Below are 27612 nucleotides of genomic sequence, written 5' to 3'. Positions count from 1 at the left end.
CCCCCCCCCCCCCCGAGGTCTCGCTGTCCCAGACGCTCGCTCTCTCCTCCTCAGGCCGATGGAGGGCCGTCACTGCTGCTAACAATCCACAGTGCTAGCTTCGGCACCCCCAAGTCCTGGGTTCAAGTCCCCCCATTGCCCACTGCAGGTGGGATGACTGGCAGCTGTCCAGCCACCCCTCTCAGTTCTTTCTAACAAACAACCCCTCCCCGTCGACCTCAGAACCGAGTCTAAGGGTCGGTGGTGAGGCCAGGCACGGGCTGCAGGGACTTGCCCAGGGTCACCCAGCGAGCAGGGTCTAAAGCCACATTCTGGCCTGGGACCGTCTCCAGGCCTGCCTCTGCCCGCTGAGCCCCCTGGCCGCCCCGAAGGAGCTTCTGGGTTGGCAAAGGATGTAAAATGCCTCAGAGAGGGAGGGAGGGAGCGGCCCGAGTCCGTTCCGGCCAGGCCCTCCCCTCCCCCCTTTTCCTACACCCCGGGGCCAAGCCAGGGCGCCAGGAGCCGCGGCAGGCCAAGGGAAAGAGCCCCAACTGCCGCCGGAAGTGCCCTCAGGAGCCAGCACGAGCACGCGCGGGGGGAGGGTCCGGGGGCACATCCGTGAGCGTCTCTGCCGGCCGTCCGGCACTTGCTTCCACTCTCTAAAGCTCTGCTCACACAGTGGTGGCGGCCGGGCCTGGCCACATTCCTGGACAAAGCCAGGGCCCGGGCTCCCCGCTGAGGTGGGCTCCCGGCTCAGGGCTGGGGGCGGCCCAGCCACAACTTCAAAGGACTAAAAGCAGGGGTTGCAAAGGGCCCCAAAGCCCTAAGAAAGCCGGCCGGATGGCAGCGCTGAGCCAGGACCAGGGTGCCGGGCCCCCCCGGAGCCAACAGGCCCCCTGTGGCTCCCCACTGGCCTTCTCGGTGGCCCTGGGCTGTCTCCCCTGTGGGTCTCCTCTTTACTGAATTAGAAATGTGGGGGGGTGTCTGTGTGTCTGTCTCTCTCGCTCTGGTGGTTTCTTTTTCAGGGAGAACAAGATGTTTTCATGCATTTTACAGGTTTCTTCCCACCAATCCCCACCTGCCAGGCTTCTGTCCCGTGCGTCTGTCCTGCCTGGGACTCTGGGCCACGGCTCAGCCCCCCCCCCCCCCCAACGACATCAAAGCAGAACTTACTTCATCCTTTTGGCCCGGAAAGCATAAACAAAAAATCGTTTCATTAGAAAGATCTCCACAGGCCCGGGCACAGGCCCGGGCACAGGCCCGGACACAGGCCCGGACACAGGCCCGGACACAGGCCCGGGCACAGGCTCCATGAGCAGACCTCCCTGGGGCCGCGGGGCTTGTCAGGGGAGTCCAGCTGCCCTGCGTGTGCCCCGGGGGTGGCCTCCCTCCTTCCGGATGACGGTCGGGCCTGGCTGGCCGCTAGCTTGGAGGAAGCATCATTTAAGGCTTGCCGAGGGGCCGGGAACACGGGCAGACGCTCAGGAGGGTTTCTGAGGGCCCCGCAGAGCCCCTGCGCCCGGCTGTGCCAGGTCCCACGCAGAGCCTGCCAAGGCTGGCCAGACCGTGGCCCGACCCTGGCCCGGAGCCCTGCCGAGATGCTTCCCGGTCGTGGCACCCTAACAGAGCCTCGAGCTCCCGGCCGAGAAGGCTAGATGGGAGGAGTGGGGAGGGCCCGGGGGGCGCGGGGGACCTCGTCTAGCCCTCCGCCTCGAGAGCCCATTTCAGAAGAAGGAGAATTCCTTTGGAACGCCCTCTGGCCAATTGTTTTTAAGCCCTTCCTGTCCGTTTTAGGGCCAATGCTAAGTATTGGTTCCAAAACGGAGAGTGGTGAGGACTGGACAATGGGGGTGAAGTGACTTGCCCAGGGTCACCTGGCTAGGAAGTATCTGAGGCCACATTTGAACCCAGGACCCCCCATCTCCAGGCCTGGCTCTCCATCCCCTGAGCCACCCCCTCTGCCCAATTTCAGCCATACAAGGACATTTAGAACGAAGCGATCATCACCATCGTCACTCAGCGAGACAAAACAAAGATCTTTAAGGAACTTGCAAAAGGGCCAAAGAAATGGAGACTCGGGCAGGGCCTCTGGGGTCGTGGAGCAGAGCAGAGCTCAGGTCCTCGGGGAGCCTGGTCTGTGCCGCCCCCAGGAGCGCGGCCTGCCGGCCACTGGGCACAGCTCGGGCCCAGCCTTCCTGGTGAGGCCGCCGCCCGCCCAATCCCCCAGTTCTGTCCCCGCGACGCCTGGGTCCCCAGCATCCTCTGGGGCCGCACCGGGCGTCCTGCGGGCCACGGCTGGCCTCCTGGCTGTAGGCCTCGGGGACGAGAAAAAGGGCGCCGGGAGGGCTGCCGCCTACCTCGAACTGGGGCCAGTTCATGGACATGCCGGGGCCGTGGCTGGCTCGGAACCACCTCAGGTCCTCCACGGCGTCTGCTGCCTGGATGCTCTGCTCCAGCTCCCGGTAGATGCTCTTGTAGCTGCGCCAGGGAGAGAAGGGGGGCATCACTGCGGGGCTCCCCCAGGCCTGCGCCCACTGCCTGGAGGGCCGCTTGGAGGAGGCGGCTCCTAGGGAACACGTCCCGGAGCAGAGCCGAGCCCGCAGTGATCAGGCTCCGTGGGGGGCTCCTGGGGAGAGCCCAGCTTGGGGCGCTGGTGGGGCGCCAGCTTTCTCATCACTACGACTCTCGACAAGGATTCATTCAGAACCTATTCCGGGGGCCGCTGGGAGAGTGCCAGGCCCAGAGACGGAAGGCCCGGATGCTTCCCAGCAGGGCGACTAACCCGCCTTGCCTAGCAGCCCTCGCTGCTCGTCCGCCCCGCCTCCAAGACGGAAGGCGAGCCTAGCTGGTGCCAGGTACCGTCGGCAGCGCAGACCCACGCAGGGCACCACGTGGCCGTCCCTGCGCTTCTGGGCCCTTCCAGCAGCCTTGGCGAGGGCCCCGAGGGCAGGGACGGCTCCGGCTGGCACGGGCGCTCGGGCCACGCGAGGCGGCCGGCCGGCCTCCCCCCTTACCTGGCGCTGTTGGACAGGTCGAGATGCCTCTGGACGTCCAGGAGCACTTCCCGGAAGAAGCGCAGCCGCTTCTCCTCAAACTGCTGGCACTGCTCGAACACTTGCTCCATGTTCTCCATGTACTGGGGGGTGGCCTGGTCCAGCTCCTTCAAGGACTTCTCATACTTCTCTTTGGTCTAGGAAAGGCCCGACCCCAACCCCGGGGAGCGATGAGCGAGCCGGCCTGCGCGCCCGACAGCCGCCCCGGGCCCAGCATCGGCCCCGGTCTCCACAGGGCTTCCCTAATAACTGCCTCCCACCCGGTGCTTGGTACCGGGGGGCTGTCGGACAGGCAGAACGAAACGCACTCAGAGGCTGCGGCTAGTTCTGGCGCTGGTTCTGGCGGCGCCTCCCCGGAGTGACGGAAGCGGAGAGAGCCGGGCCTGGCCCTCGGCGGACGTTTACCCATGTTGGAACCCTTCAGGCACCGTGAGAGGCCCTGGCTCTAGCCCCTCCTGGTTGGGAGACCTTGGCCAAGTCCCCTCTCCCCCAGCCCGGCTGCCAGAAGGGAACTAAAGGCCTGGGGGCTAATCACGACCAGCTCGGAGCTGGGCCAGCACCCTCGTCCCCCACGCCAAGACCTCGGCCATGGGCGCCTGCAGGAGAGGCCGCCACGGTCTGCCCCCATTACAGAGGCGCCCTGTGCGGAAGAGTCAGAGGTACAGAGAGGGTCCCGATTCGTGCTCTTGGGGTGCTCTCGGGGAGCTCCTGGGACTGAGCAGCAGTGCCCGGCGATGTGCCGAGGGGTGCCCGTCCGGGAAGGCTGGCCCAAGCTTGGCAAGAGGCGGGCCTGGAGCGGGACGGGTTCGAGGATGATTTGAGGCGGCAGAGGGGGCTGACTAAGGGGTTCCTGTTAGGGTTCAGGGGGGCGCCTGCCAAGATGGAGAATGGCGCAAGTCCCACCAACCAGCTGGACCACGTCCAAGACGGCGATTGCTACGGCGACCCGATCTGCCGTCATTTCTGAGGAGGGGCCCACGCAGCCTGGGGGGGCAGAGCACCCCGCACTCCAAGATGACCCCCCGGCCCTTACAAGGGCGGCAGGTTCTCTGCCTGTGAGATGGGGCGCCCCCTGCACCCCTTTTTACTTCTAACTGCAGCATGCCACGCGTGCCCACGCGGCCCGGGAGCTCCCCACAATTTGAGCCGCCTTCTGCCCCGCTCCGGCTCCCCCGCACGGCACCGCGCACCGACGGAAGGAGAGGCTGCGCCTTCCTGACTCGAAGGCCTTCCTTGGCCTTCGGGAACCTCTCTAAGGCAGGAGGCAAGGGCTGGGCAGGGGGAAGAGACTTGGCCAGGGTCACCCAGCTAGGAAGTGCCCGGGGACTCACTTGAACCCAGAACCTCCCTCCTCTCATGGTCCAAAGGCCCAAAGTGGCTTACGACATTTTCTGTTCGGGGATAAAGAGCCAGGCCTAGATGGAAGGTCTTCGTAGCTGTGTGACCCTGGCTGAGTCACTTCACCCCACTGCCCAGCCTTTAGCGCTCTCCTGCCTGAACAGGAGAAGGTCCGGGGGGGGGGGGGCAGGGGAGCCGCTTCTCACTGCTTGTTACTACCGACGTGGTTTGGGATTGAAGAGAGCCGGGAGGACCCCATGTGGGGCTCGGGGAGCCCCTGCTTCCCCATGGCGGGGAGGGAAGGAGAGCCACTTCTGGGACCTTCTTCCTCCCTCCTCCGGGCCGGGCACCTTCTCCGATCGGCCTGGCCCTCGGGCTGCCCCGTGTCCATGTGCCGCTCTGGGGGCCTCCCTGCAAAGCCCCCTCCCGCCCCCCCCACGCTGCCCGAGACGCCTCCTTTCCCTTTTCTGGCCCTCAGGGGACCCCCTAAACGGCAGCTGGTCACCAGACGTTCCTGCCCTCCAGGGCCTACGGGGCCCCCCGTCCCCTGTCCCTGCAGCTACTAGAGAGCCCTGGGAGCACAGAGGAGCAGGCACGGCGCCTCCTCCAGGCAGCCTTCCTGGGTCGGCCCCGGGGGCCTACCTTCAGCATGTCCTGCTTGCACTTCTCCACCTTGTCCTGGAGCTTCTTGAGCTGCTCCGGGTTGAGGGCCGGGTCGGCCTTGCTGTTGCTCTCCCGGGACACGGCCAGCTTCTCCTCCTTACAGGCCGCGTGGTGCGCCTTCTTGGACGCCTCCACCTAGAGGGAAGGCCCAGCGTTAGCCTTCTGGGAAGGCAGAGCGCCAGGCAGGCGGACGGACGGACGGACGGCTCCGGCCCCCCGCGCCGCGGCGAGGTACCTCCTTGAGCTTCTTGGCCCAGGGCTTCTGGGCCTTCCGGAAGCCCTCCTCGGCCTCGCGCGTCTCCTTGAAGCCTCCCATCATCTGCTTGTGAAAGGCCTCCTTCTGCCAGTTCTTGATCTTCTCGAAGTCCTCGTTCATGAGGGAGGCCTTCACGTCGAGGTGCAGCTCGCTCACCTTCTCCGCCTCGGACATCACGGCGTGCCAGGCCTTCTCCACCGTCCCGTACTGCGGCCCTGCGCACAAAGGGGGAACCCCCAGCCCCCATTTGTAATGTGCCGAGTTTGGGGAAGGGGGGACCAAAGCGGGCCCCGCCAGCCGCCGGAGGGGAGACCACTGAGGTCACGGCCCGGCCCGGCCCAGCTCCTAATGATCCCGGTGCTTTCCGGTCCTAAACCCTCTCCCGACCATGCCGGCCAATCAAAACTCTCCTGGCTGCCCCCCTGGTCCAGACCTCATGCCCGTCACGCCTGGACTCCTGCAAGAGCTTCTGGGGGGGGGTCTGCCTGCCTGCCCCAAGCTCCCCCCCATCAAACTGAGGTTCCCTAAAGTCCAGGCCTGACCATGTAGGCCCTCCCTACTCAATCGATGCCAGTGGGGTCAAATACAAACGCTGTGCTTGGCATTCAAAGCCCTCCAGGACCTCCCACCCATCTTTCCAGTCTTCTTACACCTTACTGCGCCCCCCGGATGCTGTGACCCCACTATTTGGGGCTGTTCCTCGGGTTCCCTCTCTCCCACCTCTGGGCCCCCAGGAGCCCCGGCCCGAGGCCTTCCTGCCATCGCCGGGCCAGAGCATCTCCCCCGTTGGATGGGGAGCTCGTGAGGGCAGGGGCTGCCTTTTGTCTTTCGTCGTGCCCCCAGCTCGGCCCGGCCCCCACAAGGCGCTCGCTACATGCTGGGCGCCTCTCAGCCTGGCAGGGAGGCTCCAAAGAGGCAGACAAGGCTGGAGGCGCTGGGCAGAGCCGAGGGCCCGCACGAAGAACCGCCCCTTCCTGTTTCTCTGCCTGTCTGCACAGGTTCAAGACAGCCAAGTGGGGGGCTGCTAGGAGGCTCGGTGGAGTGAGAGGCCCTGGGTTCGGATCTGGCCTCCCACGCTTCCTAGCTGGGTGACCCCGTCTGCCCAGGCCTTGGAAGCAGCACCCACAAGGGTGACATAATTGTGTGTCCGCTCTCCTTCCTTAACTCATCCCCTAAATCCCAGAAATCCTTGTTAACGTTTGCCCGGAGTGAGCCTGACCCGGAGGGGGCTTCCATTTCCCTGGGCAGGCGGAGGAGAGAATCGGGGGTTTATGGGGATCAGTCACCCCAAGATCATTTGAGGAGGGAGGACACATTCGGGAAGGGCTTGCTAGAGAGGTGACCCTGCCTGGGGCCTGGAGAAGGGCCGAGGCCCGATTCCCGAATGGCCGCCCTCCAAGCATCCTGCCTGGCTCGAGGTTGTCTGTCTGTCCCCCCCTCGTGAATGAAGGGCCCACTGGGGTGGGAGCACTCCAAGAGGCCCACCTTCCTCAGACCCAACTGAGTCTGCCTCCCAGGACTGCGGGCCCAGCAGTCGCCATTCGCTAGGGCAGCTCTTACAGCATCAGAAGCCACTCAACGAGGCTTTCCTTCTTGACTTTCTTGGTATCAACTCTAAGACACAAGGGCTAGGCAAGGGGATTCAGTGACTTGCCCAAGGTCTCGTGGCTAGGAAGTGTCTGAGGCCAGATTGGAACCCAGGACCTCCTTCTCCAGGTCTGGATCCCTTCCTGGGGACCCCTCTTGGGCTCTCACCACGGGCAGCAGGCCCCGCCAGAGGAGGCCGCGGCTCTCGCCGAGGGCCGTCCCCCATTCCGGCAGCCCCGAGCTCTTCCCGGGAGGAGGCCCTCGACGCAACATGGCGGCGGGGGCTCAGGCCGTGGCTCCCATAACCGGGGCTGGCTCTGCCTTTTCTCTTTCCTCTCTTTGACGTCCTTACTACAGAGGGAGCGGGCCCGGGCGCAGAACAAAAGGGAGTCGATGACGGCGGAGGAGGAGGCGCGATGGGGCCTGGCCAGGCCGAGCTCGGACTCCGTCCTGCGCCTGCCCCGCGGACACCCGCCTCCCGCCCGGGGCCCCGGCCACGTCCCCTCCTACCCTTCTCCACGAGCTGCTTCCAGCGCTTGGCCCACTCGGTGAGCTGCTGCGCGTAGGCCTTCTCGATGCGCGCCCGCTCGTGGATGCAGTTCATGAGGTCGCTGCAGAGGCGGTGGCCATCGTCGATCCTCTTGACCGTCCGCTTGTAGTTTCCCACCTAGAAGACAAGCGACATTCCCACGTGACTCCCCCGCGGTGGAGGCAGAGGCAGAGCCCGGCCACGAGGCGGGAGGAAGCCACGGAACCCCTCAGGACTTCTGGGGGGAGACCACCAGCCCGGGCGGAACCTTCTCGAAAGGACCCCGAAATGCAGTGGCATGTTGGGAGCCCAGGCCGGGCCTCGGTCCCGATCCTCCAGCCCCCCCCCGACCCCCGACACGCTCACAGAACCCTCAGCGCGCGTCCCGCAGTCACTCTGGGCCTCCAGAACTGCTCGGCATCCCCTCCCTTTGTGACCGGGCCTGGGGGGCGCCCTGGGGGCCCCCCAGGAGAAGCTGGCCGCCCATCGGGAGGTTTCTGCTTGGAGCACCATCGTGCTGGGGCGCTTTTCCTCCCGTTGGCTCGTCTGGTATTTCTGGGACGAATCCAGTTTTCTCAGACGCAATGTTTGGAGATGAAATGCTGCAGCCTCTTCGCCAAGATCTCATCAAAAACTGGGAATGGGGGGCAGCTGGGTGGCGCCATGGACGGGGAGCCAGGCCTGGAGACGGGAGCTCCTGGGTTCAAACCCGGCCTCAGGCACTTCCTGGCTGGGTGACCCTGGCCAAGTCAAGTCACCTGACCCCCGTGGCCTGGCCCTGGCTGCTCTTCTGCCATTCTGAGATGGAAGGTCAGGGTTTAGACCATAATCTGAAGGAATGTTCCTCAATGATCGGTTCTTGGCTCTCTCGGCATTGAAAAGCGATTTAGACAAATCCCCCCCCCCCCGGCACCCCCGGCCTCTCTGGCCTGAATGATGGACACGGGAACGCAGAGGCCTCGATGAGCTGGCCCAGAGCCAACTGAGCGGAGCCAGGAGAGACCCAGGGAAACGGGACCCGCGGCCACGGCACCCACGTGGGCTTTTTTCAATCGGAATGTTTTGTATAAGGGATAGGTTCTGGGGCAGCCGGAGAGCCTGGGTTCAAATCTGGCCTCCCACTTGCTAGCTGAGTGGCCCACACCGCCTTCCGTCCTGGCCCCGATACGCAACATTGATTCTAAGGCGAGGGAAGAAGGGAGTATTGTGAGAGCCCAGCAGCCACGTGAACTCTGCCCTCCCCACGCGCCGGCCCACGGCCACAGCTCTCAAGGTGACTTTTGCCTTGCCCAGCTTGAGGACAGAACCCGCCCCCTGGGCCGCCGGCAGGCCTCCTGCACCGGGACCAGAAAAGAGCCGAGGGGGCCCCGCTTCGGGGAGACCCAGGAGGCCAAAGGCCGGGCCTCTGCATAGCCGCCTCGGAGGGATGATGACGGCCTGCCCCCTTTTCTCCCAACTCTCCAGAGAGGCAGCTCCCCCGGGAAAGCGTCACGAAGCTGTCTGGCCGCCGGCTGAGCCGGCCTCTCATTGTCCCATCCTCAGGGGAACCCGGCGGGCTGCGTCCCGCCAAACTGGCCGCGTCTCATTACAGGAAGGAGGCTGCCCTTCTGGCCTCTCCTCCGCTGCCTCTATTTGGAGCCGCCGGACCGGCCAGGCTCTCTGACTCGTGGCTCTCCATTCCCTCTCAAGCCCTCTTCCAGCCGCCTCCTCCTCCTCCTCCTCTTCCTCTTCTTCCTCCTCCTCTTCCTCTTCTTCCTCCTCCTCTTCTTCCTCCTCCTCTTCCTCTTCTTCCTCCTCCTCCTCCTCTTCCTCCTCCTCTTCCTCCTCCTCTTCCTCCTCCTCCTCTTCCTCCTCCTCTTCTTCCTCTTCCTCTTCTTCCTCCTCCTCCTCTTCCTCCTCCCCCCACAAAGACTGCAGGGAAGGCCAAGAAGGGCTCCAGCAGCGGTTACTGAGCTGCAGCTCGTGAAGCTGCCTTCAGTGGCTATTTCTTAGAACGGTATTTGGCCATAATTGTTTCTTTTGTTCCAGACTTTATTCTCTGCGCTTAAACATGGTCCTGAGAAGGGTCCAGGGCCCGAGGCCCCGCGGAGGCCCCAGACACCACCCCCTCCTCTAGCTGTCCAGGAGCCCAGTTTCTCGGGCCCCCTCTGCAGGACAGTCCCCCACGCCACGGCCTCTCACCACGGGTGTCCCACACAAGCTCCCCAGGGCAGACGGGTCCCCTCTAGGCTGGCGACTCTCAAATCTACTGTCTCGGCTTCCGGTCAAGCTGCCTACCGGACATGTCGAACGCAGCGGCCTGTGTCCATCTTCAAATGAGTGTCTATGCCAGAGCCCAGGCTTGCCCCAAACCCTGCCCCCCACCTTCCTTTGTGGTCCTTTAGCCGCCCCCCCGAGCGCCCCACTGCGGCCTGCTTCAGCCCACCCTCCAGCCACCCGTCAAAGCCCAGCTCTGACCCCGAGCGGCACCCGATGGGAAATCGTGCCCTGCCTCGTCCGCCCTCCCCGACTCCCCCGACTCTGGGGCGCTCTCCTCTGAGAAGAGGCGGGAAGGCCTCGGGGTGGTCGGAGCACTTGGGCCGGCCTCAAGAGTGGGAATCCAGCCCTGAAGCCTCACTCCTGGCCCGCCTGCTGTCTCCTTCGGGCCTGGAGGCGGGCGCTGAGGCTCATCTCACGGCTGAGGAAACCAAGGAGTTTGGACTCCAGCCCAGCTGCCTCCAGGCCCAGGATTCTAATCCTGCATGTAAGAAAGGCGTCTGCTTCACGGCGGCTCCTCCTGACATGCCCGTGAGAAGACTTCTGGAGCCTCGAAGGCAAAGAAAACCTCATCTGAGGAGGAGGAAGGAATCGTTTCACAGGAAAATGAACCGAGGCCCCCGGAGAGCTGCGCCCCGCCGGCCTCTTCAAACAGGTTAGACCAGTCTCTCGCTTCATCCGGCTCCGATCTACGTCAACAGCCTTCTGACCGCCGGCACCCCCCTGCCCCGAGCCTCGGGGAGGCACCGCTGCTTTGTTCTGGGCGTGCCTGGAGTCACCCTGGAGCCAAAACCGCCTCACCTCCAGGTGGCTCTCCAACATGACCCACGGGAGGGCCGTGACACGGAACCGAGCTAGTGGTGCTGGTGTGGCCGCCGTCCGGCCATGCTGGGGGCAACAGCTGCTTCTTCACACATTAAACCGATCCGTGACTCTTACCATTGAAAGCTGTGGAAGAGAGAGAGACAGACAGAGAGACAGACAGAGACAGGGAGAGAGACAGAGACAAAGAGAGACAGAGAGACAGAGTCAGAGAGACAGAGAGATGGGGAGAGACAGAGACACGGGGGGGGGGGGGCAGAGAGGCAGAGAGCCCCAGACAGCGCCAGAGCCAGACAAAGAACGGCCCAGCACTCCAGCACTCAGTGTGGCCCTCTGGCAGCCCCCCGCGCTGGCCTCTCCGGGCCGGAGCCCCCAACAAGACGACGGCTACGCTATCAGGATACAGAAGCAGGGCTAGGAGGCGCCTCTCGTTCTCAGGGAGGAGGAAGCCCTCCGGGTTCCTGTAAAGTCCCAGATGATTCTGAAAGAATCTGGATTTTCTTCATCGCAGCAGTATTTATACACATTTGAAAAGCCGCAGCAAGCCGGGGCAAAATCTCTGGCAGCCTCTAGCCTCCGGGGCGGCTCCTCCGTGGGCTTTCAGGAGATGTCTGGCTCACAGGACCTCGGAGGAGTCTCTCTGCTCGGGTCCCCCCCATCCCGAGCACCCTCGTCCCCCCGAAACTTGTCTCTTTGCTGTTCCTTGGCAAAGGAAGTGCCCGGCCTCGAGGAGCCGCCCTAACAGCAGCCTCTCCCCACCTACCCGGGGCTCCCTTCCACGTCTGCCTCACCGGCCACTGGCTGCTGACCGCCCCCCAGGCTTCCTCGGGTGCTGAGGACACCCTCTGTGCTCCCGGCCAGCGCGGGCAGCCTGTCAGGCGCCTGGAGGCAGGGCTGTCCACGCTGGCCCGTGCAGACGAGGCTCTTTGCCATGGCTGGGTCGGTGCTGCTTTGCCCCTCTTGGATGAACTTGACCTTTGATTTGTTTCTCAGCTTTAGTACATCATGACGGAAGGCAGCCAGTGCTTTGGGGTCTTTAATCCTCACCTTCCATTGTAAAATCAATCCTGTGTACTGGTTCCAAGACAGAAGAGTGTAAGGGTGGGCCATGGGGGTCAAGTGACTTGTCCAGGGTCACACGGCTGGGAAGTGTCTGAGGTTGGACTTGAACCCAGGCCCCCGCCCCAGGCTCCAGGCCTGGCTCTCATTTTCCTTTGTGAATATATCCCTCCCTTGTAGCAGAGAATACCGACGTTCACCCAGGAGTCGGGACATCATTCCTGCATGCTGCCATCAGTCCTCTTCAAAAGGGAGGAGGGACAACGAGGCTTGGACCAGGCAAGAGGAGGCTCCTCGGTGGGAGTGAAGGCCGAGGAGGGGCCGCCGTTCTGAAACTGCTGCCTCAGCTCTGCCCGTCCGGGCTCCACGTTGGCTGCAGAGTCTCGTCCGCTCTTTGGCAGCGCCCCGTTAGTGACCGCCGCGTGGTGCATCTCTGGGAAGCCGGCAGCGGAGCGGGGAGGGGGCTGCCCACCTCGGGAGCCCGCCGGGCCGGAATGCTTAGAACGGGCTCAACTGGAACCAGAACGGCATCTGGAGCGGGCTCGTGCCTGAAGCCCGAGTTCTCAGGATTTCCCGGTCTTGGGTCTTCCCTGGAGAAGTGTTTCCCAGGCTGTTCTCTGGCCCGGCTCCCTCGCGGGTCGTTCTTCTTCGCTCGCATTTGTGGGCCGCTTCTCCTGGCTCTCCGGCCCACCAAAGCTTGCTCAGGCAGCCTCAGCAGCCTGAGAGCTGCTCCTGGAACCAGAGACAGCCGAAGAGGAGAGTTCGGGGCCCGCCTCAGATCAGAGCCCGAAGGGACTCGGAGCTTTTCCTGGGGCTCATAACCTCCGCCTACGTGTGTCCATGTTCCCCCTCAATCAGCCAACGCGGCCTCGGGGGGGGCTTTTACAGATCGAGGAACGTCGTGTGTTTATCCGTTGGTCTGACTCTGCTTAAGCACAGCTAAGCGGAAGGAAGGAGGGCATCATTCCTCTGTAGACTAGGAGGCCATAAGGATTATTAGATGATAAAAAAGTGATTTTTCTTCTTTCCTGTAACCCTGTCCCAAAGCCCAGTGGGGTGGGGCTCTCTTTATTGGGGAGGAGTCAGAGGCGAGGGTCCCCGCTCTGCCGGGCCCACTTCAGGACCCTTCAAGGCTGGTCCCCTCTGGGGACGCTTCAAGTCTTCTTCTGGGGTCAAGAAGCCACTTCAGGTTGCTGAAGAGAGCATAAGGCTTTGGGAAGGGCCGAGAGGAGCCAGCAGGTTCTGTCATGTGCACAGATCCAGCGGCTTGAGGGGAGTCGCCCCTTGGGTGAGACCCAGGCCTGTTCCTCTCAGCTGAGCTGAGCCCTCACTCCCAATGGGAGAGCTCCCTTCCCTGCACCGAACGGTGCGTGTCTCCCCCGTGAGCTTCGTCTCATCTGCCGCTTTGCTCCAGTTTAGATAAGTGAGTTTTCTTTGCTATTTGCTACGTGTGGTTCATTGTGGATCTGGTTCTGGGTGGGGGAGGAGTCAAGCTGTGGCTACTGAGCTGGAAATCTCCATCTCCCAAATGACGAAGGGGTCAGAAGGTAGGAGGAACCCAATCGTGTGCTCTAATCGAACCGTCTTCAGGGGAGCACAGAGATGTCCCTGAGGATAGCAGAGTGGCGGCTTCTGGCCCCAGCCTCCTGCCTCCCCTGCTCGCAGGAATGGCCTGGATATGGGGAGAAGAGCTAGAGGGGTCTATTCTGCCTCCCTTCAAGCCCTCTAGACACATGGGCCCATTCGCCACTCTCCCTTCCTACACTCTGATGCCATTTTTCTCCACAAGAACCTTGATCTAAGGGTTCTGGGTTCTTTTTCTGAATCCTGAACCTGTGTTTAAACCCAGGAAAAGCTAGGTTTCTAACCTCTAGAACTTTAAGAACTCTTTAGCAGCAATCTCACACCTTGGCTTTGGAAGCTGGGGACTTTGGGGGAGGGGGGAGGCAGGGGACACCCTCAAGGTGACCAGGTCAGAGCAGGGAGTCAAAACTGGCAGTAACAGCACTGAGCTACCTAGCTGCCCCAAGGGCACTTCTTAAAACCCCGTGAAATGAGTGATCAATTATGGTCAAAGCTTAAAGCATGCTAATGGAGAACACTGTGCACAGAGACAGATACGCCGTGGCACAATCGGACGTAACAGACTTCACTACTAGCAGCAGTGCAGTGACCCAGGACAATCCAGAGGGGCTTGGGAGAAAGAACATCATCCACATCCAGAGGAAGAACCGTGGGAGCGGAAACACAGAAGAAAATCAACTGCTTGATCACATGGCTCGAAGGGGATAGGATTGGGGATGTAGACTCTAAACATTCGCCCTAATGCAAGTATCAATAATATGGAAATAGGTCCTGATCAATGACACATGTAAAACTCAGTGGAATTACTTGTTGGCTCCGGGAGAGGAGTGGGAGGAGGGGAGGGAAAGAATGTGATTCATGGAACCATGAAAAAATATTCTCAATTAATTCAATTTAATTAAAAAAAAAAAGCATGGGGGCAGCTGGGTAGCTCAGTGGATGGAGTCAGGCCTAGAGACGAGAGGTCCTGGGTTCAAATTTGGACTCATACACTTCCCAGCTGTGTGACCCTGGGCAAGTCACTTGACCCCCATTGCCTACCCTGACCACTCTTCTGCCTTGGAGCCAATACACAGTACTGACTCCAAGATGGAAGGTGAGGGTTTAAATTTAAAAAAAAAAAAAAAAAGCATGCTGACCACACTCTGTAGGAGTTCAAAGAAGAACTCCAGATGGCTTCGGAGGGTCCTAAAGAAATCGGCTAATCGATTGATCCATCAGTGGGTTTCCCAGCTCCCATTTCTCCCCCATTAAGTGATTCTCTGAACTCTGAAATAAGCTGCTGTGCTCTAAGGGCCCCTGGAGTTCCATGGGACACCCACAACTCTTAATATGGTACTTTCGATGGACCCAAATGTGAAAAGGACGACGGGCTCATGGAAACGAGCTGCTTTCGGGCTTCTCACAAAAGCTGACCTTGAGCAACATCCAACTCCCCAGAACCAACACCCTAAGGACCTTGAAAGTGTGATGGCAGAAACCCAAGACCCGAACCGGTCGCTCTATTTACTCTAGATAAGTTCCAAAGGCAAACTCGGGGTGTCGGGTGCCCAGCGGGATCCAGCGTCCGGGCCTCTGAGGGCTCATGAAGCACCCAAGCGGAGGAGCGACGTGATGGGGTGGAGAGAGCAGAGAGAAGGCAGGAGGCCGCGGGGCTGGAAGCCGAGGCTTCCTCGCCTAGCCCGTGTGGCGGGCCCCACCCCACGTCACGCCTTCTCCCTTCTGAAATGGCTTCTGGCGCTTCACAGCCCCTCACAGGTGTTCAGAGCACCCCCCAATGCTCAGCGCGCCCACTCGTTGAATCAAACCACTTAGGGCCATGCTCTGCTCGCTGCTCTGGACAGGCTGATCCCACTTAAAGAAAACTGAAAAGGGGACCCACAGGAAAAACAGACAGGGGTCCCCTCTGGCTTAGAATCGAAACTAAGCGTTGGTTCCAAGGCAGCAGAAGAGCAGCAAAGGGGTTAGGTGACTTGCCCAGGGTCACACCGCTCAGAAGCATTTAAGGCCATATTTGAACCCAAGACCTCCCATCTACAGGCCCGTCCTGAGCTATGTAGCTGCCCCAAACAATGTTCTTAATAAATGGAACCAACATTTCCCTAATTCAGAGGTTCTTAAGCTCACAGAGTCCATTAACTTGTCTATTTTTTAAAATACTGTTTTGATAACTATATTCCAATGTGTTCGTCCCTCTGTAATTTGACAGATTTTACTCAATCTGAAAAGTTATTTTGAGGAGGAGTTTGAGGCTTCACAACTGCTAACGGGGCCCTGCAGGGATCCATGAAGAACTCCAACTAGAGTTTTCTGTTATTCTTCTTTTCCACAGGAGGCCAGGAAGACATAAGAGAAACCACCCCAGTGGCCAGCTAGAGGGGGCGGTTTGGGATGGGACACAGAGCCGGCGGCACGCCCCCCGCCTTGCTGGCTCCTGCTGCTCTGCACCCAAAGGAATCGGTTCATGATTCCCCATCCTGGAATCACAGGACGCAAATGTCGAATCCAATTTCTCTCGTGAGACCACGAGCTTAGATCTAAACCCTCAGCTTAATGGCCTCATTGTTAAAGAAGAAGAATCATTTCAATTTCATTTTTTTCTCCGTTTAACATTCATTTTTTTCACTTAGAAAACGTTTTGTTTGAATTGGAGTCCCCTACATTCAGTGTAATCAAGATGCGCTGTTACATGAAGAGCCAACCAAGACTTGAAAGCATCAGCGGTTATATAGATGTAAAGGTAGCTCACGCTACAAAAGCCCTAACCCAGCGCTTCATTTATTTATTTATTTATTTATTTATTTATTCAGGGGCTTATTTGTTTATTTATTTATTTTAGGCCCTTAGCTTCTGTGTATTGGCTCCTAGGTGGAAGAGTGGTAAGGGTGGGCCATGGGGGTCAAGTGACTTGCCCAGGGTCACGCTGCTGGGAAGTGTCTGAGGCCAGATTTGAACCCAGGACCTCCTGTCTCTAGGCCTGGCTCTCCATCCACTGAGCTACCCGGCTGCCCCCAGCCCAATGCTTTTAACACGTGCTTTCAGTTTGAAATCAAATCTACACCTGCCTGTGTCTGTTCTGACCACTGCACTCTCTACAGGCACAAATGGAAAAAAAGGGCCAACTAGGCGTGTGGCTCCCAAACGTGGGGCCTCCCGCCCCCTTTCCAGAAAACATATACTTAGCGCCCCCCGGAGTGCTGCAGCACCCACTCTGGGAATCACTGGACTATGCTCTGCTCTGTATTTGGGCCCTGAAGACACTCTGGTGTCTCTTGTTTTTTAACCCTGTATATAACCCGTCAAGTTTAACGCGGTGCTGAGCAAATAATTTCCAGCAATGGAGGGCAAAGCCGCGCTCTGAAGAAACCGCACAGCAGCGGGGAAAAGCGCGGGACGGGACGGGGGAAACCATAGCAACAGAGTGGAAAGAGAAATTGTGAAAACCCCACGATAGCCCCCCGTGTGCCCCTGAAAGCCCCACTGGGTGGTGCTCCAAGTCTAGAGAGCCAGACAAGCAGCAGCGCAGGTGAGGCTCCCACCTCCTACTTGTTCTCAGGGCCGGCACGTCGTGGCCTAACCGTGCTCCGTCCAGCACGGACTGGACAAAGGAGGGCCTTTCTCGTAGCTCTCTTTAATAGATCTCTTAGGCTTTGGGATCCTGCCCCGTCTCAAGCCTCCTGAAGTGGAAGAATGAAAACGTGGAGACGAGCCAATGGTCTGCACACGAGTGGCTTCGCTTGAACAGCCCGGCGTTCTGAGCACGCGACGCATACGAACAGCTGCCATCCGTCACGGCGCATTTTCCGAACTTTGCTGTGATTTTTCCAGGGTAGAGGAACACGTTCAGGTAAGCCCAGGTTCGTGAAGGTGGACAACATTCTAGCCCAGCCAGAATCCACAGCCCACACACTGAAGGCTCTTGCTACAGCAATGGCGACCACTCGCTGCTAGATGCTCACCAGGCCGGGGGGAGGCTTCCACTGGAAGCTGCTCTTAGTGAAGTGTGAGGGGCACCCCGGGCCCTCTTCCTAGGATGGCGTCCAGGGGAGGGGAAAAGGGAATCACGGACCAAGCCCTTCAGTTCTTTAATCTCTTCGTGGCTTTCTGGTTCTGGGCGAGCCGTTCAAAACGTCCTCTTCGTCTGCTTCAGGCTTTCTCTCCGCATCACTTTCTGCTTCTCTTCAGGTTTCTCTTCATCTTTCTTCTCCTTTTCCTCCTCTCCCTTCACACCCGGCCGAGGAGCATCTGTCTTTTTGTACTCTTTCCAGAACAGCAGAAGAGGACCACAAGGAACAACGAACGGCCACGGCGAGAAATGGACCCCCCAAAGCCATGGACGTTCTTCGGCCGCTTCAAGCATCTGCCCCCATCAGCAGCTTTCTTCAGAGCCCACCCTTCATCGGCTCGATCGTCTGCCACTGCTCGGTCTGCACAAATGACAAAGTTGTCAAAAAAGATATCTGATGTCCTGGGCCCCCCGCACTGAAAGGAGTCCTCGGGAAGGCTCCGGACCTTCAAAGAAACCTGGGCTTGGCATCTTCCTTGGTTTCCAGATCCCCCGGTGGTTGGGACGGTCAATCCCAGGAGCTTTCCATTTGCCCCTGTAACTGGGCTCGTCAAGGGTAGGCCTTGGCCAGACACCACATTTGGGGTCTGCAGTTTGGGGAGCTTCCCATTGTCCATCCCTCTCTTCATCCCAATCCTCTGGCTTCTCTCATCTTCAGGCTCATCATGGCGGCCATCTGGGTGGGCAGCATCAGGATCTGGCCTCTCTGGCCTCTCTGGCCTCTCAGCCCAGCCCTCAGGCTTCTGGCCATTTGGCTCCTCCATTCGCATCATTCACAAGTTGCCACTATTCTCGACCATTTGATCAACGAAGATTTCCGAGCTATCCTCTGGCTTCAGGACTAACGTGTACAGACGGGCTTTCTTAGCAGCTCCGGACGCGGGGTCTTGGCATGCTTTTCCTCGTAGCTGCCTGGCTTTGGTTTCTTTGCCCGAAGATGAAGCGCGGCTTCCGGTCCTCTCCGCCATCACTGGGTGGGGGCTCTTGTCGGGGAGCTGCTCGAGATTCTTGAAAGCAGCCTCACATCGGCTCCCCCACATTCTACTCCGCTTCGGAAACTCGCCTCATCCCGGACGATGAGGGCTCAGTGCCAAGTGGAAATGGCTTGTTCAGCCTCGCCGAGACGGCGCCGCGTCTCATCCTGGCAGTTTAGATTCCTCCGTTTCTTCCACTCCCATTTACCTCCGTCTTCGGCAGTTTATCATCAGTCTCCCTTCTTGGCTTTGGGTAAAACCCACCCCACCGGCATTCCCTTGTCGAAGGCATCAGCAAAGTAAACCTCTCCTGTTGGTGACGGAGGAAGAGCGGCTCCATCTCCAGGCTTTGCGTCTTCTACTTCTTCAGTGCCATCTTCTGGGCCTTCTTCTTCATCACGTCCATCATGTGCCTGAACCACTGTTCCAAGGAGCAGCAAAACCCCAAATAAGCACCACTGTGGTTCCGCGGTCTCGTGCCTGGCGGCCGGCGCCACTTCCCACCCCCTCAGCCCACGCCCAGCACCGCCTTAACATTCATTTTTTTAAAAACTGAGTGGCAGATTCTCTCCCTCCCTCTCCTCCCGCTTCCTTGAGGAGGCCAGCAATTCAATCTAGACTCACACGGCAGTCTTGCAAAACATTGCTGTTGCCCTCATTTCAGACTAGGAAACTGAGGCTCAGGAGCACGCCAGATTTCCCAGTGGTCGCGGCGCCAGGGCTCCTTGAGATCTGCTGCTGGCACTCGAGCTCGGTGCGCACATTTGCTCCATGAGAACCTTTTGCCACTTTTGAAACAGAAATGGAAAACCCGAATCTCATCATCATCATTTGTGACCAATTCCTCCTTCTGTACAAAAAACATTTGGCCAAAAGACCAGCCCCCGGAGAAGCAACTTGATCAGGAAAGGAGGCAGGAGGCTTCCGTGCCGAAGGCTCACCGGAGGGACCCCAAGGCCAAGCATCATTCACGAGCAGGCACAGCCCTGTTCCCGAGTTCTCTCTACGTGTGCACACCCGGACACGTCAGCTCACACGTGCCAACGGAAGCCCCGGATCCCGTGAAAGGGACGGGAAGCTCCTGGGTCCGTCAGGGGCGGACCCAAACAAAACCAGCCCCTTCCTCAGCCCAATCTCTCCCAGGCCTTCCTCCCCTGCCCCCACCCCGACCTCTGCTCCTGCTGCTCCCCTAGTACAGAGGAAGACCCCTCTTCTCGGCTTCCAGGGTCAGCTCGAGGTCCACTGCTGGGAACACCAAACGTCAGCCTGGAGAACAAGGACGCTGCCCAGGATCAGAACAAACGCCACAAAGGCCAGTCTCTCAGGGCGAAATTCGGGATGTGGCCAAGAGCACATTGAGTACAGTTCCCTCGACCAAGTGTGTATAAGAAAAGGAACCCAGTGGACATGTGAGCCACAGCAGAGAGAAGAAGGTGAGCCTCACCTCCCAAAAACTATCACTGGAGACTTCTACGCCAACGGAATCATCATAAGTGACAGACATTTCTTCAAAAGCTGAGGCAGAACCCCCAAAGGCTGATGCTTGGAATCACAGGTGCTGTGTTCAAATCTGTTTAAAAAAAAAAAAAGACAAAAGAAGACGAGCCTGATTAGTGTGTCTATTTGTTTTTAATTCTCAAAGTAAAAAACAAAAGAAAACCTCACTTCACAAATAACCTCCATTTCCTAGCCTCACCTTTCCAGATCCAAATGGAGTGTATTCCATTGGGTTTGGGGAGGACACCAGAAAATTAAAGAATAAAGCTTTTGACCTATCAGCCATATCGAGGGGAATATTCAACATTTCCCTAAAAAACTCCAAGAACTTCCTGAAGAGGTGATGTACTTGGGTCTACTTCACCTAGAGACAATGGAAGAACTCTTTCAATATATACAAGTCTTCCCTTCAGAGAGAGGGACACACAGAGTAAAGGTAAGAAGCTGGAGCAGAATAACAACAACAAAAAAAACGGGAGTAGCAATCATGATCTCTGACAAAGCTAAAGCAAAAATAGATCCGATGAAAAGAGATAAGGAAGGTAATTACTGATTACTGAAGGTAAATCCTGATAAAATGTAATATAGACAATGGAGAAATATCAGTACTTAACAACATATATACACCAAATGGTACAGCATCCAGATTTTTAAAGGAGAAACTAAAAGAGCTTAGGGAAGAAATAAGACAGTAAAACTATACTAGTGGGGACCTCAACCTTTCCCTATCAGAACTAGATAAATCGAATCAAAAAATAAATAAAAAAGAAGGGAAGTGTATGAAATTTTAGAAAAGTTAGAGTTAACAGATATCTGGAGAAAATTGAATAGGGATAAAAAGGAATATACCTTCTTTTCAGGAGCACATGGTACATATGCAAAAATAGACTATATACTAGAACATAAAAACTTCACAACCAAATGCAGAAAATTATAATCAATAAGGATTAATGGAGAGGCAAACTAAAAATTGATTAGAAACCAAATAATCTAATCCTTCAAAACAGGTGGGTCAAAAAACAAATCATAGAAATAATCACTGCTTTCACAGACAAGAACGCCCAAATTGGAAATCCTAAAAATCAAAGGAGAAATGAATAAAATTGAAAGTAAAAGAACTATTGATCTAATAAATAAGACCAGGAGTTGGTTCTTTGAAAACAACAAATAAAATAAAGTATTGGTTAATTTGACTAAAAAGAGAAAGAAGAGAATCAAATTAGCAACATCAAAAATGAAAAGGATGATTTCACCACTAATGAAGAAGAAATTAAAGCAATTATTAGGAGCTATTTTGCCCAATTATATGACAATAAATCTGATAATCTAGGTGAACTGGATGAATATTTACAAATATATAAATGGCCTAGATTAACAAAAGAGGAAATAGAATACTTATATAATCTCATCTCAGAGAGAGGTTCCAGCCATGGGCCTCCAGGGAAAAGAGAATGATCACTAAGTACCTTTCTAGGCCAACGGGCCTCCTTTCTCCCTGCTTGTCATGGAGTCTGGGGTCTCTAAGTCAGAGGGAGACTTGTACCACCTGGGGCTGCTGCTATGGCTCCAAGAAGGGGCCCTTTGCCTTCGGTCTACCAGTTTTCCTTCCTATATGTGATGTCCAGTTAGAACAGCATTAGAGTAGGGGAACCAAAGCAGCTCTACACAGGTGCCAGTAACTAACTCAAAGACTGGCTTCCTTCATTTCTCCCCAAGCAGTATTGGTGCCAAAGAAAGTAATTCACTGAATGACTAGGCCAGTGATGGGCAAACTATTCCCCGTGGGCCAGATTCAGGCCGTAGTTTGCCCATCACTGAACTAGGCAGTAAAATGAAGGCTGTGGAACAACAACCCTATTGAATTGATTCAGATTCTAAAAACGAGGAGAGTTTTCACATAGAAAAAATGAAGGATTTTTTTCCTCTATAAAGTACATGTCAATTAAGCCCATCAAAGCCACAAATTTTTGCAAAAAGGCTGTGCCCACTGGGGATCTGCCCCTCTGGGGAGCTTAGAAGCAGGAGCTGCCTTTACCTGGCTTTCTGTCTTGATCCCTTCAGAACATGGTTTAGGTTTGCTCCATCAATGAGTAGAGCAGGACAGGGAAGGAATTTGGGGGTCTTCAAAGGAAATAGGGAGGGCTTAAGGGCTAAGTCAGTGAGTCCTGCTTTGGACAGAGGAGTGGAGCTGCCTGAGGGGCACGTGGGTGGTTGTGCAGCAGGAGTCCTGGGACGTGGCACTGGAGTTTGGAAGAGGGACGAGGCCTGGGGATGCAGGTCTGCCAATCATCTGCAGAGAGCCGAGGGCCATTTAGGAGCTGAATTCTGGGTGGCGGAGAAGAGAGCGACAGATTTGGGATGAGAGACGGTGGCGGGAGAGGAGAGGGTGCTGAGGCCGGGGCCTTCACTCCCATACTCGATGAACCTGCAACAGAGCCTAGGAAGGACCCATCCAACAGGCATTTTGAAGCGAAGCTGCTTCTGCGTCCACAGAAGATCTAAACAAGGTGTTGTGCGGCTTCCCAATGGTAACTTCTCCCAACAAAAACACCAGCATCTTGACAGTTCCCTGATCTAAGTCTTTGTGAAACAGGGGCCAAAGGAAGTAGATGGAACATTGGCTAAGAAATGAGACAAAGCTGAACGGGCCAGCAAGGCAGGCCTGATGACATTCGCTTCTCATTTCTTCTGTGAAAGTCTGACTTACTGGTCCGTGTAAGCCCCGAAAGCAGCTTCCATGCCAACATCTGTGGCTCAAGCATGATGTGTTTCTAGCTCTCTGTTCTGGGCTTCCTAAAAGGCCAGTCTGGCAGTTCCTTGGGCTAGCGAGCACAGGCCACCTTTCCTTCTGCCTCCTGGGAAAGAAGTGCCTTTGGACCTTCTGCAAGCTCAGACCAGGGACTCAAGTGTCACTGGATCCTAGCCAACACCTAGCCAATGCTTGATTTTGGTCAGCTCTGAAAAGGGTGCACTGAGAGCTCCTATTTCTCTCATGTTTAGAGCTGCCAATGCTTCTTGTCCCCATTTTGTGACAAATATGGGGGGAAAAGGGGGAATTGAAACTGGATGAATGGCCAGACCTGGAAGAGTGCTTCTGGCTTTAAGGGGGCATCTCGAGTGTTTGGCCTTTGCCCTATCCCAGCATTGGTGAGTCTTTTAGAGATCGTGTGCCCAAACTGCGCCTTCGAGCCGCCTGTGAGCCCCTCACATGGCCCCAGAGGGCAGAGGGAGGAAGTGCTCACATTGGTCTGCCGGGCGCAGGGGCAGCCCTCGGACACTGTCCCCAGGCGCGGTAGAGGGGAACAGTGTCCGGCACCCGGGGCGCACGCCATGTCTCTGCCGACACGGCCCTATCCTGACGTTTTTAACCATGACACGAATAAAGCAGAAAGCCCACCTTGGGCAACCGAGGCAAGTCACACACGCCGCTCCCTCGACACTCGAGGACCCGAGAAGTGCTTCTCCCTGCAGCCGTGACCCTAGGGACGGCGCCCCCATCGGGCCGTGGGATGGCAGTGCGTGGGGTGGCAACCCCAGGGCGAGGGGGACCCCCGGAGAGGGCACGAGTTCCTTGCCAGCCTGGCTTTCTGTCAGTGGATTCAGGCGCCGAGCTCGCCCGCCCTGGGCACAGCCGTACAGCTAGTGTCAGCCCGGCTGGTTCCAGGCCAAGCAGGCCCGTTTTCTGGACACTCTTGGAGAGATCCGGGGGGCAGCGGGCGGGGAGCAAAGTCGCACTTTACAAGGCGCCGCGGGCGTCCCGGCACAGCGATGGGCTGGTGGAGGAGGCAGGCGGTGCAGGGAAGACGGGGCAGGCTTTGGGGGGCCCATTCTTACAGGGCCCGCATGACATTGTGCTGGTTTGACCAGGCGAGGCTGGGGCTGCCTGAGGACAGTCGGGGGGCCTCGGGGAGGTGAGGAGCGGTCGGCAGGGCGCCTGCTTCCAGGCTCCTCTCCACGCCCTGCACCGGACACGTCCATGGCTGGTTACCGTACGGGCCAAAGGACCTGGAGGTGTCCAATGCAGGCGGCGCGACTGGAACTCAGATCTGGATTGCCATTCTAGCACTTCCTGAATCCAGAGCGGCGAGTTCAAATTCTGGGGGCCAAATCTTAGGAAGGACACCCCAAATCTGGAGAACAAATGCATGCTTAAGGCTTCAAGCTTACGCCTCCGAGGCTGCCCCTGACATTCAGCAGAGGGGAGGGGAGATCTCCGGGCACAGAGCGAGGCGCTGCCACCTCGGGCGGAGGGGCACCAGGGCCGGGAGGCACAAAGCCTGGGGCTCCAGCCTGAATGCAGAGGGACCAGCGCGTGGGCTGACCGTTTCCGCAGACCCACATGAAGACAGCCCGGCCGCTCCCAGGAACGTTTGGAGGATCAGAGGAGCAAGTGCCCGACACACAGGGGGCGCTTGATAAATGCTCGTGCCGGCCACTCGCCCACTTTCTCTAAGTGGCCAGAAGGCTCCTGGATGGAAGGACAGAATGGCGGACAGTCCTGGAAGCACAGAAAGAAGCGGGGAGAGCCCCTTGGGCTTGGTGTGTGTGTGTGGGGGTTCCGACAAGCCGAGCCCCGAAGGAGGGCAGAGCCCCGAGGACCGGCCCCAAGAACCGAGGCTGAATCAAGATGTACAAAGCTTGATTAGTCCGAGGCAAGCCATGGGCTCCTCTTCCCCGAGGAATCTCCCTTGTTGAGGCCAGCAACAGCCCAGGGTCGTCGGGAAGGGACCGTCACGGCTGCAGGCCATCGGCGCTGCCCAGCAGAACCAGAGCGTCCCAAAGCTGAAGGAAGCCTCCATCTGGGGGGGAAGCTCAGCCGCGACGGCTTCTTTCACGGGGCATCGGAAAAGGCACGACCTCGGCCGGGGCCAAAGCAAGACGGCCGTCCTCAGTTCTCCCATCGGGTGCGACGTGCCGGCAGGATGCTGGGAACAAGGCCAGAGGCTCCCCGGGGTCCCGGCCGGGGCTCTGCGGAGGGGCCGTCGGCACTTCTTGCATCCACATACAACGCCACCAGACAGACTTGCGGCCAGTAATGTTCAGGCAATGCAAACGCACACTCACTTTTCTCAGAGTTCCCTCCTTTTTCTGCGTAGCTTAAAATGCTGTTTTGAGGTTATTTATGCATTCTTTTTTTTTTTAAATAAAACATTTATTGGGGCAGCTGGGTAGCCCAGTGGATTGAGAGCCAGGCCTAGAGACAGGAGGTCCTAGGTTCAAATCCGGCCTCAAACACTTCCCAGCTGTGTGACCCTGGGCAAGTCACTTGACCCCCATTGCCTACCCTTATCACTCTTCCACCTATAAGTCAATACACAGAAGTTAAGGGTTAAAAAAAAATTAAACATTATTAATAGTCATTTTTAACCTGTTTACATGATTCATGCCCCTACTCCCCCCACCCCCCGCTCTCCCCCCACCCATGGCCAACACACATTTCCACTGGTTTTAACATGTGTCCTTGATCAAGACCTATTTCCAAACTGTTGATAATTGCATTGGTGTGGTAGTTTCGAGTCTACATCCCCAATCATGTCCGCCTCAGCCCATGCGTTCAAGCAGTTGCTTTTCTTCTGTGTTTCCTCTCCTGCAGTTCTTCCTCTGAATGTGGGTAGCGTCTTTACCATAAATCCCTCAGAATTGTCCTGGGTCATTGCATTGCTGCTGGTACAGAAGTCCATTACATTCGATTTTACCACAGTATATCAGTCTCTGTGTATAGAGTTCTTCTGGCTCTGCTCCTTTCGCTCTGCATCAGATCCCGGAGGTCTTTCCAGTTCACATGGAATCCCTCCAGTTCATTATTCCTTTGAGCACAATAGTATTCCATCACCAGCATATACCACAATTTGTTCAGCCATTCCCCAATTGAGGGGCATCCCCTCATTTTCCAATTTTTTGCCACCACAAAAAGCGCAGCTATAAATATTTTCGTACAAGTCTGTTTATCTATGATCTCTTTGGGGTACAAACCCAGCAATGGTATGGCTGGATCAAAGGGCAGGCAGTCTTTGATAGCCCTTTGAGCGTGATTCCAAATTGCCAGCCAGAATGGCTGGATCAGTTCACAGCTCCACCAGCAATGCATTAATGTCCCAATTTTGCCACATCCCCTCCAGCATTCACTACTCTCCCCTTCTTTCATTTTAGCCTATTTATGCATTCTTAATTCATTTTTAAAAGTACTTTTCCACGGTCACACAATTCGTGCACGACTCATCGAGGAAGCTGACGTCCCGCAGCAAAAGGAGGCTCAGCGAGGAGCGCCCAGCCATGCGCCAAACCCACTAGAAATTATCCCTGCGTTTCCTGTAATGCAAATAGCAACAATAACGGAATCACTAACAACTATTCTATTATTATATTACTAACTAATTATCTAACAACCCATGAAGCAGTGCTGTTATCCCCATTTCACAGGCGAGGAAGCCCAGGTCTCCCCTTGGATCTCGGGGTTAAAAGCAGAGAAGAAGGAGCCAAGAAAAAGGGGGGGAAGGAGGGAGCGAGGGGAGACGCCCGGGGAGGCTCCCCGATGCTGCCAGGGATGCTCCGCACCCCGGAGGATGAGAGAAGTCCAGGGGAAGGTCCGCTCTCTTCCCAAGCCCCCCGCCGGTGCCCATCTCCAGAAGCCAAACTACAACCCAGTCGTTTCCGGGATCCCGAGTCTCGCCTCCACCACAAAGGTCAGGAAGGTTCGAAAGAGATCCTATCAGTGGAAATTGGGCAGAGAGCCGGACCTCGGCCTACACACTTGGGAGGGTTCTTGGAGTCGGTCCAGCTCTTGCTACCAAGCCGCCATCTTGGCTCTGCCTCCTGCCTACGTGTTAACATTCCTGACAGCCTGGACCAGCTCCGATGGGCCTCCTAACTTGCTCTCCAAAATAAACCCCCTAAAAGCCTGGAAGGGGGGCCGCAGGACCTCGTGACGTCCGTTCCAAGCCCCCCAGTGCTAGAAGCTTGGAAGAGAGAGGAGAGGGACAATCCCAGCCTGCAGGAAGCTGCCGGCCTAATGGGGAGACGAGAGGAACGTGACGAGAGGAACGGCAGGAGGACACGAGGTGGGACAGAACCGAGGCCAGAGGGACGGCCGGCGAGAGTGAGACGAGGAGCATCGGGGGAGCAGAGCGAGGCGGCCCAGAACACCTGACAAAGGATTCTCCGTTTGGTCCCTGGAGGTGCCTGGGGGCTGGCGAGGGCAGACCCAGCTTTGGGAGGCTCACTTGGGCCACCGCGGGGAGGATGGACGGGACGGACCCTGCACGAGGCTCCTGCAGCAGGCCAGGCAGCCAGTGCTGAGGCTCCTGGGCTGAAAAGCAGCTCGTGAGTGGCACGACGTGCTCCAAGGGGCAGTTTTCTTCCGTTACTGTGCCGAAGTCAAGGTTGAGTCCGTTTTCCTTCTGAAGATTCCTAAGCCTAACCAACATGTCTGATTGATGTGATGTTGCTTCTCCAAGACAAAAAATGAAGGAAACTGGACAAAATAAATTTAGAAGGGAGGAAGAGCTTAGCCTGGGGACCCCGCAGCCTGCCAGGCTGCCCCACGGGCCGAGCAGTAACTGCCAGCTGCCTGCTGCCTACAGAAGGGTCTTTTGGGACTGGGGTCTTGGCCTCGAGAACTCCAGACGGATGTGAAAGCCTTTAGCCAAGAACCAATACGCTCGTTCCAAAAGATGGGCGTTACTTATAAAAGCCGGAGGAGAGCGCAAAGTTCTTTTCCCAGGCCCGAGAAGCCTAAGACTCTCGCTGACATTTTCACCCAGACCTGATTACAGGAACTCTTTGGAAGGCCTTCGCTCAACTTGGTTCTCACCCAGCCTTTGGGACACTCTCGGCTCCAAGCACGCCATCTGGCTGCTCCCAAAGGCCAGAGGGCTCTCTACTCCCGACACTGATTTCAGGCCCTCCCCAGGCCGGCTCCAAGCAGAGCGATTTCCAGCCCCCGTTTCCCC

The 27612-nt window shown here is 57.4% G+C and overlaps 1 protein-coding gene and 1 pseudogene across 1 annotated transcript; both read right to left on the bottom strand.

Annotated features, from left to right (window-relative positions):
* Positions 1-230: 230 nt before the first annotated feature.
* PACSIN2 (protein kinase C and casein kinase substrate in neurons 2) lies at positions 231-20009 on the bottom strand. The gene is made up of 10 exons (XM_044679295.1): positions 19863-20009; positions 19611-19736; positions 7387-7543; positions 5269-5504; positions 5013-5168; positions 2994-3169; positions 2055-2457; positions 1301-1630; positions 626-769; positions 231-377 (listed from the first exon to the last, which is right to left on the bottom strand). Exons 2-10 carry the CDS (start codon positions 19668-19670, stop codon positions 231-233), a joined length of 1809 nt encoding a protein of 602 aa, XP_044535230.1. The 5' UTR covers positions 19671-19736; positions 19863-20009.
* LOC123249233 lies at positions 8268-19031 on the bottom strand (annotated as a pseudogene).
* Positions 20010-27612: the final 7603 nt, after the last annotated feature.

The sequence above is a fragment of the Gracilinanus agilis genome, chromosome 5, assembly GCF_016433145.1.
Source record: "Gracilinanus agilis isolate LMUSP501 chromosome 5, AgileGrace, whole genome shotgun sequence".
Lineage (NCBI taxonomy): Eukaryota > Metazoa > Chordata > Mammalia > Didelphimorphia > Didelphidae > Gracilinanus > Gracilinanus agilis.
Note: the sequence above shows the minus strand (reverse complement) of the source record. Positions and strands in the feature narration are given on the sequence as shown.